At 41.6% G+C, this 19201-nt stretch overlaps 1 protein-coding gene across 1 annotated transcript in view; it reads right to left on the reverse strand.

Annotated features, from left to right (window-relative positions):
- Window positions 1-18420, reverse strand: part of AGBL4 (AGBL carboxypeptidase 4) — a 987573-nt gene extending 969153 nt beyond the window's left edge. The window contains exon 1 of the mRNA XM_070405080.1: window positions 18307-18420. Within this exon, the coding sequence (XP_070261181.1) occupies window positions 18307-18340 (34 nt within the window). The 5' untranslated portion in view covers window positions 18341-18420. The remainder of the gene's footprint in view (window positions 1-18306) is intronic.
- Between the last annotated feature and the right edge of the window lie 781 nt (window positions 18421-19201).

Genomic DNA, 19201 nt, shown 5'->3' on the forward strand with positions numbered 1-19201 from the left:
ACTCAATCAGTTGTTAAATAATCATAGGTAGTCAGAATTTGAACTCAAACAAACTACCTCGAGTTCATGCTCTTAACCACACAAATAACTGAAAATACATGTTGAAGTATAATCAAAATAATTAACCTTTTTTAAATAATAAATTTGAGCTATATTTAGCCTTTTAATCCTTTATTTCACGGAAGTAATTTCTGGGCATTTATTTAAGGTAATAAAAGTATATATGAAGACTCACAGGAAAGAAATACAGTCCTTTGCTATATGCAAATTAATTTATTTAAAACAGTAAGTCACCAATTTTATAAATATATTTAGAGAAAATACAAAAATATGTCTACCTTTGAACAATATTAAGCTTATTTTAAACAGTTTAGAACTATAAAACCCAGAGAAAATAAAAATAGCTTGAACTTGTTCTCTAATTACTCTTAAGAATGCAATTGAATCAAGTTTTTATCTGCCCATTTATCTAGTCTTTTCTAAGCATACTATCTGAGAGTACCAAGAGGCAAGTTTCATTGTATTACTCTGAAGGGAAAGAGGAAATAATAGAACTGAAAGGCCATTTAGTCAATTTTCTCCTTGGGCATTTTTCCTGTTTCCCAGAACTTTGCAGAGCTACAATAGAGACAGGTCCTCACTAGCATAAACCTTTATCCCTCTATGATATAGAGCTTTTCTGGCAAAATGAAAACATGTTGATGTTACTATTTTGTTTTGGGTTTTATTTTAATTGAGATATAACTGGCCTTTAACATTGTATTAGCTTAGGTGTACAACAAAATGATTTGATATATGTGTATATACTGTGAAATGACTACTATAGTTTAGTTAACATCCATCACCACACAAAGTTACAAAATGTTTTTCCTTATGATGAGAACTTTTAAGATCTATTCTCTTAGTAACTTTCAAATATATGACACAATATTGTTAATCATGCTCAATACGCTATACATTACATCGCTTAAGTTAATTTTTTAAATAGAAAAGCCTGCCTGTCTGAAGCAAAAGAAAAAATGATCCAAGTCTTTGCTCTCCTGGTCTGATCGGATTTCCACTCATAATGGCTTTGCTTCCTCTGACTGGTTTCACTACTAACATAAGTAGTTCTAAATCAAATACATCTAAGATCATCACACATTAACAGAAGAACTCAAAGAACATCTGAGAAAGAACTTTGGTTCTACAGCAATAAAAATCACTTCAATCCTAGTTTTTTCTAAACTCAATCTCAGTTCTTAAAAGTACTCTAAAAGTAGTAGGAGTAGTAACTGCAATAGAATTAGTATTAGTACCAGACTATATTTTGTGCTATGTGCTTAAAAATGTTTCTTTCTTCAGAAAGACAGGGCATCACAATAGAGTAAGCTGTTAAATATCCAAATAACATCACAAAAAAATGCCTTCATACCTTACATATATATAGTGCTACACAATTGACAACAGAAATAAACTAGTACGTGTACCATACATTGTAAGAAAAAATGAGACTCAGAGTCCTTTCCATATATTATGTATGCCAAAGATCACACAGCCTGACTGCTACCCCTCAAATCCTCAACTAAGTCTAGTGTAAATGCAATGCCTCAGTTCCCAAGTAGGCTGAAAGAAATAATAGATGATTGTATATCTACATAAACTAATGGATTAATTTCTCAAAAAGCAGCACATGGTAGAGCTTTAAAAAAAAAAAAAAGAGGAGGCAACATATGCTCATTTTAAGAGTAAAGAAGGCTGATCTGCATCTTGATGCCCTGCCCAGGAAGAAAAGGCTCTGATGGGAGATCACTATTCAAGTATGATCAGGGCAGTCAGGAACAATGAGGGGACAAGCCCCAGACAGGTATGTCACATAGAGAAGTAGTTTTCACAGCTTAACCTAGGCCTATGCTGGTATTTATATCACCTTTTTAAATGTATTTTTCAGTTATTGCTGACATTGTTATTAGTTTTAGGTGTACGACATAGCAATGAGACATTTATATACCTTACAAACTTATTGCCCTGGTAAGTCCAGTACCCACCTGGCACCACACATAGTTATTACAATATCATTGACTATATTCCCTATGCTGTACTTTATATCCCCATGACAATTTTTATAACTGGCAATTTGTGCTTCCTACCCCCTTTCATCTTTTTCACCCAACTTCCCAACCCCTCCCATCTGGTAACCATCAATTTGTTCTCTGTACCTATGAGTTTGTTTCTGTTTTAATGTTTATTTTTTCGATTCCACATGTAAGTGAAATCAAATAATATTTATCGCTTCCTTATTTCACTTAGCATAATACTCTCTAGGGCCATCCATGTCACAAATGGCAAGATTTCATTCTTCTGCATGACTGAGTCATATTCCATTATACATATGCACCACATCTTCTTTATAAAAGCAACTTAGGTTATTTTCATATCCTGGCTATTGTAAATAAGGCTGCTTTGAACATAGGGGTGCATAAATGTTTTCGAATTAGTGTTCTAGATTTCTTTGGATAAATATCCAGAACTCTTTTTGACATCACTCTTAGCAATATTTTTTGTCTCCTCAGGCAAGGGAAACAAAAGAAAAAATAAACAAATGGACTACATGAAACTAAACAATTTTTGCCCAGTGAAGGAAACCATCGACAAAATGAAAAGACAACTTACTGACTGAGAGAAAATACTCACCAATGATAAATCTGATAAGGGGTAAATTATCCAAAATAAATAAAGAGCTCACATAACTTAATGCCAAAAAATTCAAACAATCAGATTTAAAAATGGGCAGAGGACATGAATAGACATTTCTCCAGAGAAGACAAATAGATGGCCAACATATATATATGAAAAGATGCTTAACATCACTAATCATCAGGGAGATGTAAATTAAAATCACAATGCGATATCACCTCACACCTATAAGAATGGATACTGTCAATAAGTCAGCAAACAAGTGGTGGCCAGATGTGGAGAAAAGGGAACCCCCATGCACTACTGATAGGATTATAAATTGGTGCAGCCACTATGGAAAACAGTATGAATGTTTCTCAAAAAAATAAAAATAGAACTACCCTATGACCTAGCAATTCCATTTCTGGGTATTTATCTGAAGAATTCCCCTTTGTTTTAAATCAAGAGATGTTGCTTTGCTGATTTAAAAAGAAAAATCAAAAAGCTTTATGTCCATAACTTTGCTCTTTAAAAATAAGTTCATGGATGCCTTAGCTAGCTTGGCTCAGTAGACAGAGCCTCAGGCTGTGCACCAAAGGGTCCCAGGTTCGAATTCCAGTCAAAGGCACGTACCTCGGTTGCAGGCTTCTCCTTGGCTTGGGCCCTGAACAGGGCTCGCACAGGAGGCAGTCAATGGCTGTGTCTCTCTCACATAGGTATTTCTCTCTATCTTTCCCACTCTCTTCCACTCTCTCTAAATATCAATGGAATCCTTAGGAGAGGATAAAAAAAATTTTTTTTAAATAAAGAAATTCAGGGAGAAGGAAGATGGGGGCATAGATACAGAATAACCACCATCCAGAACCACTGGAAAGCTGGCTGAAAGAAAGTCCTACAACTAGAGAAGTAAAGAAGAAAGCACACTGATACTGATAGGAGGTGCGGAGGCATAGAATGGGCTGGTCCAGTACCCATGTGTGCTGCTTTTTTAATTAGGAGGGAGAACCTCTCTGCAGAGGCCACCCGGAAAGGGGTCCCAGCCCCACACCAGACCCCCTAGCCCAGGGTCCCAAAACTGGGAAAAGAAGTCCCTATGGGCAGTAAGGATTACGGGCTGTAAAAACCAGTGCGGATTGGGGCTCAGTAAAAGAGGCTGCTGGAGACCCAGCTGTTCCTCTTAAAAGACCTGCACCACAAACTGAACTTACAAGGTCCCACTTCCTCTGAGCTCCAGCACCAGGGCGAGGCTCTTGAGGTGCACAGACACACATGATGAGGAACTGGATTGTCAGGCATCAGAGCAGGAATTCAAGGGCAGCTTTCTCCCAGATGGAGGTGCTCACAGGGATAATTGTGCCTATGCCAGGACTTCTCTAGTCACAGGGCTGACTGCCAGCCATTTCTGTTTGCTCTGTCCTGGTGATTCCCTAAGACTATGGCTCATCCAATTTACAGCCCCACCCAAGCTGTGTATATGGATGGCCTGTCCTTGCTCAGGCTAAAATTTCTCAAACCAACTGCAGCTGGGTCAGGGAGCCCCAAACATATCAATAAAAGGCCCAAGACCCAGCACCAGCACCAGCCTGCCTTGCTTCATAGCTTGGCCTCAACTGGGCACTCCCAAACCCAACACAAAGAGAAGGAATCTGGAAATCTCTCTGTAGCTCCAGTTGGGTGGCCCCAGGCAGTAGCTGACTATGTACTTCTCTGGAGACCCAAGAGCCAGTGTACCCAGTGGTCACTGTCATTGTCAGATCATACCAAATTATAACTCTACATATCCATAAGCGAACACTCAAGGGGCAGACTCAGTGAGCACCAAAGCCCCACTGAAGCAAGTCCTGCTCCATAGGGGTATCTTCTGCAAAGCAGCTCTCCCACTGTAATCATAACTGGTCCTCACAGACAATTGGCCTGTCAGTCACTTCCTCTCAGTGACACCGACAGCAATCAAGTCTCAATTGCAACAAGACTGCGCTCACAGCCCACAAAGGAGTGCACCTAGAGCTCCCAGCTCAGGTGACTGGGGAGGCTGAGCCACTAGACCCTACACAAGACCACTCTATCAACTCAAGGAGACATAGCAGCTCTACCCAATACATAGAAACAAACACAGGGAAGCAGCCAAAATATAGAGACAAAGAAACATGTCACAAATGAGAGAAATGGAAGAAAGCAAACTACTGGATATAGAGTTCAAAACCATGTTTATAAGGTTACACAAGAATCTTCTAGAAACCTCCAAAAAAATGAAAAAGGACCAGTCAGTAATTAAGCATACACTGACTGAGATAAAGAATAGCATACAGGGATTCATCAGTAGAGGATTCTGAGAATCAAATCAACAATTTGAAATATGAGGAAGCAAAAAACACCCAACCAGAAGAGCAAAAAGAAAAAAGAATCCAAAAATATGAAGATAGTGCAAGGAGCTTCTGGAACAACTTCAAGTGTACCAACATTTGAATTCTGGGGGTACCAGAAGAAGAGAGAGAGCAAGATATTGAAAACCTACTTGAAGAAATAATGACAGAAAACTTTCCCTACCTGGTGACAGAAATAGACTTACAAGTCCAGGAAGCACAAAGAGTCCCAAACAAGAGGAACCCAAAGAGGACCACACCAAGACACATCATAATTAAAATGCCAAGAGCAAAAGACAAAGAGAGAATCTTAAAAGTAGCAAGAGAAAAGCAGTTAGTTAACTACAAGAGAATGCCCATATGACTGTCAGCTGATTTCTCAACAGAAACTATGCAGGCCAGAAGGGAGTGGCAAGAGATATTCAAAGTGATGAATAACAATCAAGAGTACAGACAGTCCTCGGGTTACATCAGACTCGACATATGTCATTTCATGGTTACGTCACCATCTCCCATTTACATATTAAAAAAAAAATTCATCATTTCAAATTATGTACATATGTGCTTTATGTTTTTTATTATTTATATACCACAAATAAAGGTCAGGAATTGTTATCTTTCTTTTAAATTTTTTTTTACTGTTTCATTTCATTACTGCTGTGTATGTGCTCCATGTGAGTGAAATAGGTGCTTATGTAGGTGGGTTCTGACTTATGATGAAAATTGCGTTACGTCGCACTGTAGGAACAGATATCCAATGTAATCTGAAGATCTACTGTACTCTATCCAGCAAAGCTATCATTTAGAATTGAAGGTCAGAGAAAGAGCTTCACAGACAAGAAAAAGCTAAAGGAGTTCATCACCACCAAACCAGTATTATATGAAATGTTAAAGGGTATTCTTTAAGAAGGAGAAGAAGATCAAAAATATAAACAACAAAATGGCAACAAATACATGCCTATAAACAATTGAGTCTAAAAATCAAAATAAACAAATAAGAAATCTTATGAACAGAATAAACTGGTGAATAAAATAGAATTAGAGGCATGGAAATGGAACAGACTGATGATTATCAGAGGGAAGGGGGTGGAAGGGCGGGAAAAGATGAAATAAAGATCTTATATGCATATATGCATTACCTATGGACCTAGACCAGTGGTCGGCAAACTGCAGCTCGGTAAACCGCAGCTCGCGAGCCACATCGGCTCTTTGGCCCCTTGAATGTGGCTCTTCCACAAAATACCGGCTCTTCCACAAAATATCGACTTCTGCTCATGAGCCACGAAGTTTCAATCGCACTGTACATGCGCACCCGCACGTGGTATTTTGTGGAAGAGCCACACCCAAGGGGCCAAAGAGCCGCATGTGGCTCATGAGCCACAGTTTGCTGACCACTAACCTAGACAATAGGGTGGCAAAGGCTTGGGGTGGGGGAGGAATTGTGTGGAGGGGGAAATGGGGGGGGGGGGGGAGAGGGACATCTGCAATAATCTCAACAATAAAGATTTTTTTTAAAAAGTACAAATTGGTAGTTGCAAAATAGTCATGGGGAAGTAAAGTTCAGCATAGGGAATATAGTTAATAATAGTGTAATAATTATATATGGTGCCAGGTAGATACTGGAAATAATGGGGGAACACTTTATAAAGTATACTAGTGGCCCAGTGCACGAAATTTGTGCACATTAAAAGGGAATTAATTAGAGGAAATATTGTAATATTGCTATTTGCCCTATCTCTATAATAGAAGTGTCAGAGACAAAAGAAAATAGGTAAAATGTATATGAAAATCTTCCTCCTATCAGAGTCTGGGACATGCCGCGGGACCCAGAGTCAAGTCCCCGCCTACCCACATGCACCTCAAAATCGCACGAGACCCAGACCTGGCCAGCCCCACCCCCAGTGGGCAAGATTCAGACCCGGCCGGCCCCACCCCTGTCAAGTCCCACCAGGCGGGGGGCACAGCCTCAGGACCCCGTCAAGCCCTGCCAGGTGAGGGGGGTGCAGCCTCAGGGTCCCCGTCAAGCCCCACTGGGCGGGGGTTGCAGCCTGAGGTCCCCCGTCAATCCTTGCTAGGCCAGGAGCATGGCTTCAGGTCCCCCAGCCTGGTGCCAGGGCGGGGGGATGCGGCCTCAGGTCCTCGGTCAAGCCCCGCCAGGCGGGGGTGTGTGGCCTGAGGTCCTCCATCAAGACCCGCTAGACGGGGGCACAGCCTCAGGTCCCCCACTCTAGCCCGATGCCACGCAGCTTCAGGTCCCTGCTGATTGCTTGTTACAGCTCGTTACAGGAACCCTGCCTCTGCTGTGGGCGCAGCCATCTTGTGATGGCGTGATGGAGTGAGGGGCAATTTCCATATTAACTCTTTATTATATAAGATGATTGTCTAACCAATATGCTGCATACCTGAAACTAATCTACACTAATAAAAGAGAAACATGGTAATTGGCGTACGACCGCTACCCTTCCCATTGGCTAATCAGCATATCCTTATGCAAATTAACTGTCAGCCAAGATGGCGGCCGGCAGCCAGGCAGCTGATGCGAACAGGGAGGCTTGCTTCCTTCAGTGACAGAGGACTCCAACGTTCCCCGCCTGCCTTGCCGGCCTCTGAGCTTCAGTTGGGAACATTGTAACATTTATAGAAGATAAACAAAAGCCCAGAAACCTCCTGTCAGTCAGCCGGGATCTCAGAGCTGGAGTCGCAACATTGTTTCAAATACAGAAAACAAAGGCCAGAAACCTGCTTTCAGCCGAGCCTCAGAGAGAAAGCCGGCTCTCAGCTCCAGTGACAGCCACTGAAGGTAAATAAATGCCAGAATAAAAAATAAAAAAAAAAGGAGAGGTTTGGAGCTTCAGTAGCCCGCCAGCCTGAAAACGGCCCTCAGCCCCTCACCCAGACTGGCCAGGCACCACAGTGGGGACCCCCACCCTGAAGCAACAAGATGGCCGCTAATTTGCATACTGAAGGCAGGTGGCAGCAGGCAAGGCTGTCTTCGGTCTGGGACCCGGATCTGTGACCCTGCCGGGCGGGATCAGCGGAGCTGCGAGGCCTCCCGGCACCGGGATCAGCGTGACAGGGGGCAGCGCCCAAACCCCCTGATCGGCCCTGCTCTGTGGGTGAAAGAGGGCGGCGCCCCAACCCCCCCCCCACGGGCCCTGCTCTATGTGAGACGGGGTAGAGCCATAACCTCCCCATCGGCCCTGCCCTGAGTGTGACAGTGGCGGCGCCCCAACCCCCTGATCGGCCCTGCTCTGTGTGTGACAGGGGGTGGTGCCCCAACTCCCCTATTGGCCCTGCTCTGTGTGTGACAGGGTACAGAGCCCCAACCCCCTGATCGGCCCTGCTCTGTGCATGACAGGGGGCAGTGCCCCAACCCCCTGATAGGCCCTGCTCTGTGCGTGGCAGGGGGTGGCACCGCAACTTCCCTATCGACCCTGCCTTGAGTGTGACAGTGGGCGGTGCCCCAACCCCCCAATCAGCTGTACCCTGAGCATGACTAGGCGTGGCATCGCAACTTCCCGATCCGCCCTGCTCTGTGCATGACGGGGCGGCGCCCCAACTCCCCAATCAGCCCTGCTCTGAGCCTGACCAGGGGCTGCACTTAGGGATTGGGCCTGCCCTCTGTCACCCGGGAGCAGGCCTAAGCCAGCAGGTCGTTATCTCCTGACGGGTCCCAGACTTCGAGAGGGCACAGGCCGGGCTGAGGGACCCCCTCTTCCCCCCCCCCAGTGCACAAATTTTTGTGCACTGGGCCTCTAGTATAAAATAATATTGAATGTAAACTGTAATTAAAAATTAAAAATTTTTAAAAAGAGAAAAAAAGAAGCTCAGTCCTAGCCAGTTTTGCTCAGTGGATAGAGTGTCTGCCTGCTGACCGAAGGATCCCAGGTTCGATTCCAGTCAAGGGCATGTACCTCAGTTTCAGGCTCCTCCCAGGCCTGGGCCCTGGTAGGGACTCATGCAGGAGGCAATCAATTGATGTGTTTCTCTCACATTGATATTTCTCTCTGTCTTTCCCTCTCTCTCCCACTCTCTCTAAAAGTCAATGAAAAAATATCCTCAGGTGAGGACTAAAAATAAAATAAAATAAAATAAAAAATAAGAAGTTCAAATATAAAGTACTATTCTAATCAGTTCTATTATTCTGAAATGTTCCAGAAAGCCCCAAAATATTATCACTTCACAGTTATCTCCTCACAGAAGCCACAGACCTTACAGTAGTTGAATAATATAAATACAAGAGAGCATCTTAAACACTCAGGCACTTTTTAATTCTTTCCTGGTGATTATGCCTTCAATAATATAATTTTCTATTTCTTTCCTTCCTAAAAGAGTAATTGCATGATATACTTAGAGCAGTGGTTCTCAACCTTCTGGCCCTTTAAATACAGTTCCTCATGTTGTGACCAAACCATAAAGTTATTTTCGTTGCTACTTCATAACTGTAATGTTGCTACTGTTATGAATTGTAATGTAAATATCTGATACGAAGGATGGTCTTAGGTGACCCCTGTGAAAGGGTGGTTCGACCACCAAAGGGGTCACGAGCCACAGGTTGAGAACCTCTGACTTAGAGAGTGAGGAGGTGGGGGGGAATTAGAAATCATGTTAACTCTCTTACTTCTACATATACTGTACTTATAAACTTGTAATGAAAATGTGCAAAATTAGAAAAGCTGTACACAAAATAATTTGAATATATGTAAGAATTTGATAAGTATGGTTCAAATAAAGCTTAAACAGTTTGAAATACTTATTTTCTTTATTTAAATGCCACATAATTATTTACATTTTTATGACTAATTAAAACTTTATAAAACTTGCTTTATAAAGATAGCATCAGAATTAAGAAATTTGGTGATTCCCATCCATGATTGCTTTATTTTCATCAGGAGCAGTTTTCTTAGATTTAGAAAACCAGTATGAATAAAAATGGATTCTAAGCCCTTATTTATCATTTTTAAAACTCTGAGGTATTTAAAAGTCAAACTTGATTTTCAGGAAATTCCATATACATAAGTATATTTTAAATTATATTTCCTAGACTATTTCTTCTCTTTGGCATTAAATATTTATAATACTCAAGATAGCTGGCAGTAGTAAGCAGCACATCCACTTTAGACCTGAAATACTTAAGAACCAGAGATTTCTATTGGCCTACCAAACAGATAATACCCAAGTAATAAAAAGAGAGAAAAATTTTTTTTTTTTTTAAAAATGGAAGGCAGAAGGAACCAAAGATCTAGGATTTATTCTATAGGCCAATCTTTTCTACTTAACCAGAGCAATGAAAGGATAGACAAAGTCTAGAGCAGAAAAAAAAAATCCAGAAAGCTAGAGATTAAAAGTTTACAGACTTTACTAATTTCTAGTTTCTTTTAAATAGGGAATGGATGGATACATAAAAAGATAAAGAGCTTGAAAAAATTAAAATCAGCAATATAAGAACATTTACCTTGCTAGAGCAGAAGCAAAGGAATTTATCTCTTCTGACAATACTTAACCCTCTTTTTGAAAACTAATTTTATTTAAATTTCTAAAGTTTCAAAGTATGTACAGTGGGGCCTTGACTTACAAATTTAATTTGTTCCGAGATCGAGCTCGTTAAGGAGCTCGTTAACTCAAATTACTCTATCAACTCAATGCAAAAAATCGGCAGAGACAGCTGGTATCTCAAAAAACTCGTTAGTTGGGACACTAGCAAGTCAAGGCCTCACTGTATTGTTCAAAGCAGATACTGACAGTGTAAGGATGCTTTCTCTAATAAGAAAATTCATTCTCACAGTTTCAAGTGCAAGGGTAGTGTTTTCAAGGGTGGTTGGCAATGTTTTTTTAATTGCTCCTTTTAAATTGTTGACAGTATTACAGATGTCTCACATTCCCTTACCCCTGCCTCCCTCCACCCTGCACCTGATGCTCTAGGCCAGGGGTCCTCAAACTACGGCCCGCGGGTCACATGCAAATACAAATATTGTATTTGTTCCCGTTTTGTTTTTTTACTTCAAAATAAGATATGTGCAGTGTGCATAGGAATTTGTTCATAGTTTTTTTTTAAACTATAGTCCGGCCCTCCAACAGTCTGAGGGACAGTGAACTGGCCCCCTGTTTAAAAAGTTTGAGGACCCCTGCTCTAGTCCTTCACCACATTATTGTCTGTGTCTATGGGCTATGCATATATGAATATATATTCACTAGAGGCCCGGTGCATGAAAATTCATGCACTGGAAGGGGGGGTCCCTCAGCCCAGCCTGCCCCCTCTCACAGTCCAGGAGCCCTCAGGGGCGGGAGGAAACCCAGCAATCAGGGGAAGGCGACGCCCCCATCACACCTCTGCTGCTGCCACTGCCAGCAGCCCAAGCCTCAGCCGGCCCTAGTTGCCTGCGCCTCAGGCTGGCCCTGGGTGGCTGGGCAGCTGATATCCAAGGCTTGCCTGTGCCTCAGGCTGGCCCTGGACAGCAGTGGGGCTGAGAGGACTGGGAGACTCTGGAGTTAGGCTCGTGGCAAGGCCAGGCCAACGAGGCTGAGGGGACTGGGCACTGCCATCTTGTGGCTGTGGGCACCGCCATCTTTCAGGGCAGGACAGTTAATTAGCATATTCCCTCCTTACAGGCTGTGGGCACCACCATCTTTGAGGACGTGGCAGTCAGTTAGCATATTCCCTCCTTATTGGCTGTGGGCGCCACCATATTTGAGGGTAGGGCAGTCAATTATCATATTCCCTCCTTATTGGCTGTGGGCACCACCATCTTTGCGACGGTGTGAGGGTCAATTAGCATATTCCCTATTTATTAGATAGGATTGGTTAATCTCTTCCCATCCTTCCCATCCTCCTCCCCTCTGAGATCTCTCAGTCTGTTCCATAGATCCATGCCTCTAGTCCTATTTTGTTCCTCATTTTATTTTGTTCTTCAGATTACACTTACAAGTGTGATTGTGTGATATTTGTCTTTCTCTGACTGGCTTATTTTGCTTAGCATAATAATCTCCAGATCCATCCATGTTGTTGCAAAGAAAAGATTTCCTTCTTTCATACAGTCACATAGTATTCCATTGTGTAAATGTACCACAACTCTTTGATCCACCCAAGATGGGCACTTGGACTGTTTCCAGATCTTAGTTATTGTAAATAGAACATAGGGGTACATACCTTCTTTCTGATTGGTGTTTCCAGATTCTTAGGATGTATACCCAGAAGGGGGATCACTGGGTCAAAGGCAGTTCCATTTTTAATTTGAGGAAATTCCATACTATTTTCCACAGTGGCTGCACCAGTCTGAATTCCCACCAACAGTGCACATCCTCTCCAGCACTTGTGGTGAGCATGAGGTGATATACCCTCCTGGTTTTAATCTGCATCTCTCTGATGAGTAGTAACACTGAGCATCTTTTCATATCTATTGGCCATCAGAATGCCCTCTTTGGAGGTGTCTATTTAGATCCTTTGCCCATTTATTAATTGGGTTGTCTTCTCAGTGTTGTTTTATTAGTTCTTCCTTATATATTTTGAAAATTATATTTTGAAAATTAACCCATTATCAGATGTATTATTAGCAAATATGTTCTCTCATGCAGTGGGTTGCCTTTTCATTTTGTTGATGGGTGTGTGTTTTGTTTTGTTTTGTTTTGCTGTGTAAAAGTGTTTTAATGTGGTGTAGTCCCATTTGTTTGAAAGTACAGATGTACAAATAGTAAAGAAAAATTTCTCACTCATTCTCTCCTTGCTTGAGAAGATATTCTGGTTCACTAACTAATTAAAACACTCATTGTCTAAGGACATAATACTTCAGATTTTTAAAAAATATATGCAAAACCTCGATTTCTATTGAGATCCTTAATTGAAGAAATTAGCTAATTAAAAAAATTACTGATCTAGTCACAAAACACAAATCTCCCAGTGACAGAAAAGATATAATCAGTGTAACACAATTTAAAATTAGTCCTAACTCTGCAAATGTTGATGTAAAACAAAGGAAAATATCTCTTTATTAGGACCTTATTAAATAAGCTTCTAGGAATTAATAAAAAGAGTAACTTAGATCATAATTACCTCCTCAAAATATAGGGGAAATTTGTTTTTACAAAGTTGAATCTTAGACTACTTTTACATTAAATTAAAAGACCCAGTCGCTTCAGAGAAAAGAACAAATATTACCCAAACCCTTTATTAAATCACTTGATTCTTCATCCAGTTCTATAATAAGAGTGACGCTGAGCTTCATATCAAGACCCCACAACACTGATATACCTAAACAGAGATAAGGCCTTTCAGTCTTTTATAGGAAAGTTCAAAACATTTTCAACCATTTTTATCAGGCTGCAAACATTTTACTAGCATCTCTCATAATCACTGCTATTCTTGTGGTGGTACACTGGTAATGACATTAGTAAAATAAAAGTTGGAATAATACTGCTTTGGATAATACTTCCAATTTTAATTAAAAGTATTTTAAGTTCTTAATGTATTTATGACATTAGGACACAAGTCCCACCCATGCACATTTATAAAGTTGCTTTCCCTCAGTACCTGGGTTAGCTACATGATCAGAGAGGCTCTTTAAACATATATGAAGCTGCATGTCTCAGGAAATAGAAGGTATTAATTAATCCAGTGAGTTAGAATTTCTACTCTATCATGTAAATTATGTAGACCCTCAGAACCCTACTGAGTAAAGATTTAGTATCACCATTTTAAAGATGAATAAAACTGAGGCTCAGAGAAGCACAGTAAGTGATAAAGTTGGATTTTTAAATCTTATCTGTTTAATTCCAAAACCCATGTCACATTTACTATGTCATGTTTCCTAAAGAGACAGACACTTCCAAATGAAGTTTTAAATGAGCTTATTCCATCACCAATTCACCAATTCTGTTTGTATTCTATTCAATTTAGGAAATTTTGTTTTGTAAAATATTAAAATTTTCTCCATATTCCCCTTCATCTGCATCATCATCCTCAGCTTCCAATATCCTGAATTCAAATATTTAAATCATAAAAATATATAGATAAAAAATGTTTCATTCATTTGGCCACAAATAGTTATCAAATGCCTACTACGCAGCAAGCATATGTTAACTGCTATTTTTGTCTCTACTACCTATTACTAATTTACTCCATGAGTATATAGAGATGTCTAAAATGAGAAACTTCATTAACCCCATGATTAGAGTAATTAGAAACAAATGAGCACTTACCATATTAATACATTTGTCTTCCTCTTCGTAAGAATATTGGTGTTATTTTAAGTTCTACAGTGTGCCATCCCCTCCTATCATTAATGAGATTTTATATCCAGAAAATAAAGCCAGGAGGCAGAGTAGAGTAGTCCTATCAGTATGGAAGTTAGAGCCAGGTGGGTTATTATTGGTTGTGAAATCTTAGTTACACCACTTAATCTTTCTGAACCCTAATTTTCTCAGATGTAAAGCTTCAATAATTATATCCCCTTGCAAGAATTTTGTGAGATAATACAAGATATATATAAAGAGCCTGAAAGAAACAAATGGCAAAATATTGGCTTACTGAAATAACTAACTTTAATTTAAATCACTATATTACCTGATTATTTCATTAACTATAAGGTTTCTTTTTTTAAGAGTCAAGTTGTTGGACAGGGAGAAAAATTCTGACATTCATGTCCTTGTTTTAAAGTACAATATTTAAAAGAAGAAACTTTCTTTTCTCAATCTGACCTTTCTACAGAGCTGTCCATATGCATGACCAAAAAAGTTTGTGTCCGTGTACTCCTTCAATAAATCCTTAAAATGCACTTTATATAAGACATGTCTCATGAACACACTTCAGACAATTCTATTCTACATTCTCCAGAACTTGATGTCTACCTTTCTTCTGATAGAAAATCAATTATATCAATGAAGAAAAATCAAAAAGAAGAATGTCTAATATTACTTTATGTTTAAAGCTTGCTTTTATATGTAAAGTATATATAATACATTTGAATTATTTTATATTCAAGCTTAAGTGGAACGAGGGAAAATATTTATTAGGCTCTTCAGATATATTATCTCTATTATTACAACTATCCTACAAATATCATCTCCATTTTACAGAGGAAGAAACTGACCAGAATATTTGAATCCAAGGTCAACATCTAGTAAGTCACAGAAACCGAACTTAAATAAGGATCTGAGCCATATTTCTTTCTACCTCTCCTTTGCTAATGTATGCTTAGCTTAGAATATTTCCTGTACAGCAGGAATTTTCATCGTGGCTATTATTTCTTCAGTATGTTGTATATTTCAATACAAATAGAAAGCCAAATAATAAATCTAGACAATGCTAAAATAGCCAAAAAACTACCATCTTACTAATTATTTGCAGATCTTAGGCAAGTTGCTTAACTTCTCTGTGCCAAAACTTCTTCACATATTTATTAAATAGAGATACTACCTTAGAGAGTAGTTATAATGCTGAAGTAGATTAAGACATATAAAGCACTTAGTACAATGTCTGGCACATAATAAACACTCCATAAATGTTAGCTATTGCTAATTAGGTTTTTAAAATCACCTGAAGGACCTATTTTGTATCAGATTACTTCAGCCAGCAATAGCTGGACACCTAAATCCAAAATCAGTCAATCCTACACTGGCTTATCATCTATGACATGACCTGATGGGAAAAGATGATGTGTGTCAATCAGATTCTCTCTCTTAGGAATCTGAATTAAGACACAAAGATTGAGCCAGTTAATAGTAATTCAGAAGATAAATGGTTTGGCTCCTGCCTTGATCAACTGAGGTTACCAATAATGCTAAATCTATTGTTCCAGTCATCCTTTCAATACCACTCGGCAGCATTCAATCTGTTGAGTAGGCCATTTATCTTGAAACATTTGTTTGATTGCCCTCTATCTCTCTGGTTGTACATTCTCAGTCTCTTCAGAAGGCACTAAAATAATGCAGCTACTCAACATTTCATCCCAGGCCTCTTCTCACCACACTCTTACTCTCCCTCTCGGGAATTTCACCCACACTGTGAGTTCAGTAATTATTTCTATGCCAGCTCAGACTTTTTGTGTTCATTCAACTGCCTTGTCAATCTCTCCACTTATTTGGATATCTCAAAGATAACTCATACTCCATACGTCCAAAACCAAATTCATGATCTTCCCTCTCAAACCTAGGCCAGGTTCCTTCCAGGGCTCCCTATCTCCATAATGGCACCACCAACTATCCAACGGCACAAATGAGAAAATTAGAAGTATGCCTGATACTTCTTTCCTCATCATCTCCATTTTTCATGAAGTCCTATTAATTTTATCTCTTCAGCATTTCTTAATTCCTTCTCTCCATCTCCACTGCTACCTTCTAACAATTCTCCCTATGCCCACTCTTGTATCTTCTGTGCTCTCCACACTATAAGCCAGAGTTTTTTGTTTTTTGTTTCTAATCATGTCATGCTCCCACTTGAAAGCTGTCTATGGCTTCCTATTATTCCTAGGATTTTTTTTTTATCAAAATTTATATCATAGCTTGTAAGACCCTGCAAGATCTGCTTCAGCTTACCTCTTTTCTCCTCCTACTGCCCTATATCCTCTTAGTTCCTTAAATACAGCATGTCATGTTTCCTACTACTGTAGGGTCTTTGCACATGGTTTTCCTCTCCTGGCCCACTCTTTGCCCTTCTCTTTACTCAATCATGATTATAGCTCGGCTAAAATGCCATTTCTTCAGAGAAAGCTTCTTAAACCTCTAGACAATATCAGATCATTTAGTTATTCATTTAACAATACTTACTAATAACCTACTCTATACCAGGTACAGTTTTGGACATGTGGGATTGATAAAAACAACAAAGACCCTTGACTTCATGGATCTTACATTCTGGTGGAAGAAGACAAGCAATTAGCAATAAAAATAATAAGTACATTAAATAATATATTTGAAGGCAGTAATTCTATGGGAGGGTTAGAGGAAGAACAAGATAACAAAATTACAAGCAGGGAGTTTCCAGTGCCTAACTTGTTTCCTGGCACAGAGTTAGCACTCAAGAACTATTTATTGAGTACATGAATGAAGGAATAAGCATGTTCAAGTTATGAGAGAACTTAAACTATGAAATGAGTAGAGGAACTACTTTTTGGAAGAAACAAAGATGGCACAAAAGAAAGAGACACCATGCAGGTCTTGGGAGATAATGGTCGCTTGAACCATTCTTGATAGTTTCATAGTTTCTAGTTCCAATCACTGAATGGTCTTACCAAAACCACCTTTCTCCCCAACCCCCAAGGACTGGATAATTCAAGTGGGTCACTCTTGTAACCAAAATACCTAATCAGGACACATATACAAGATCTTGTATACCACGTCCATCACCCACCACCACTCATATCCCCCAAACCACTGCTTTTCTACACACACCCAGATATCACTTGTATAGAGGCTCCAGTTCTTCCGTTCCCCACACATTTGAGGGACAAACTTCTTCTCACATACACAGAACTGTAAAAATCCTTGCTGTCCTCTATGATCCTGTAAGACTTGGGTCACTCTCTCTCCAAGCACAGGCATGTCTACAAGGGGGTCGCCTCAGGAATATGATCCTGGATCTCTCCTGCTGTGGGTCTTCTTGCCTTTTAAAGACTATCTTCCACACAGAGATATGTGGATATGCTCCCCTTGGATTCTGCATGACCTTCAAGCTCACTGACCCCATACACACTCACACTCCGGCTCCAGCCTCCGTGGGCAGGGTTCTGAAGGACTGGGGCTCTTGTCCTTTTATGTTCCCACGTGAGTATACTTTTCTCTGTGACCAGGGGCGACCCTAAGGCACTAGACTTCCTCAGAACACAAATACTCGGTGTATATCCCCTTCCATGGCACTGCTGGATATGAAGTAACACTCTTCTTAAATACACCTGCCTCCTCAGAATCGGAGCCACTCTCCCCAAACCATGCCCTTTAGGGAGCCCCCACATTTTCCCACGGGATTGTGTACATCCTCTCCAGGACACAGCCTACCCCTATGATGAGCCCCCATCAGTCCCGTGTCCTCCCTGGGGTCCCAGCCCTTTCTAGGTCCGTGTTCGCTCAGGGGTGTGCACACTCCTCCATACACCCCTGCGCCACCGGGACCCCAGGTCCCCGCCGGCCGCTCCAGGGGTAGGCACCTCCCTTGACCCCTGACCCCGAGGTCATAGCCCCATTGCGCAAACACACGGCGGCGCCTCCTCCGCAGCAGGGCCACACACAAGCCCCCGGTCCCCTCAGGCCCGGGACTGAGGTGCAGCCTCGGTGCTTCCCCTGGCCGAACGCCCCCACAGACCTGCCTCAAGCGCCGTCTGGCTCCGCTCCGCCATTTTTTGCTGTCCCTCCGCCTCTGAGCCCACCCGAAAATCGCGGGGCAGCGGGGAGCGGGCGAGAGGATCTGCGGGCCAAAGGGAGCTTGCCCGGGAAGACGCGGCGCGACGGTTGCCAGGGCAACGGGCGTCCGACTGGAGGGTGACGGGCGCGTGGCAGGGCGGGAGGGGGGCCGGGGGGAGGAGGGGGGGGAACGGGGCACTGCTAGGGGAACGGCTGGGCGGGAGGAAGCCGCGCTCATCCGAGGCCCCGCCCCCAAGGCCCCGCCCCCTCGGGGCCCCGGGCAGCCTGGGGGCTGGGACTCAGCGGCTCTTCTTCCCCATAGCCACGCGTCCTGGCTACTGAGCATGCTCCGCCCCCTCTGGGGCGCGGGGCCCTGATGTGCTGGGATGGCCTTCTAGGGGTCCTCGTGCTGACCACAGAGCTGGGTGGGCTGGCTTTTCTCCAGGTGCTAGTCCACTTTGGGAGTTTGGGAACGGCTTCTTGATTCCCCAGCGCTTTTCCACCTGACCCACCTACCGTGTGCCTGGCCTGGTGGAGGTGCTGGGTAATAGGTCTCCCGCTGAAATGCCCTAAGAATCAATGATTCTGTGCCCACACCACCCAAACACTCAGAGGTCCAATGTTCCTTGTGCGTCACTGTCCGAACACTTAATGGTGTTTTATGCATTATTCACTTTTCCTCAGTTGATGGTGCCTGGGGACCCTGATGCCTGGGGTCCATGTCTTCATCTTTGTATTCAGCATAGTGCTGTCACCAAGTGAGTGCTCAATGTTTGTGGAATGAAAAATGATTCCTAACTTCACTACTGCACATTCCTACCAGTTTTACTGAGCACTTGATTTTTCAACAAGTACCT

This window comes from Myotis yumanensis, unplaced genomic scaffold (assembly GCF_028538775.1).
Source record: "Myotis yumanensis isolate MYYU_CA2020_CCGP unplaced genomic scaffold, mMyoYum1.0.hap1 SCAF_2, whole genome shotgun sequence".
Lineage (NCBI taxonomy): Eukaryota > Metazoa > Chordata > Mammalia > Chiroptera > Vespertilionidae > Myotis > Myotis yumanensis.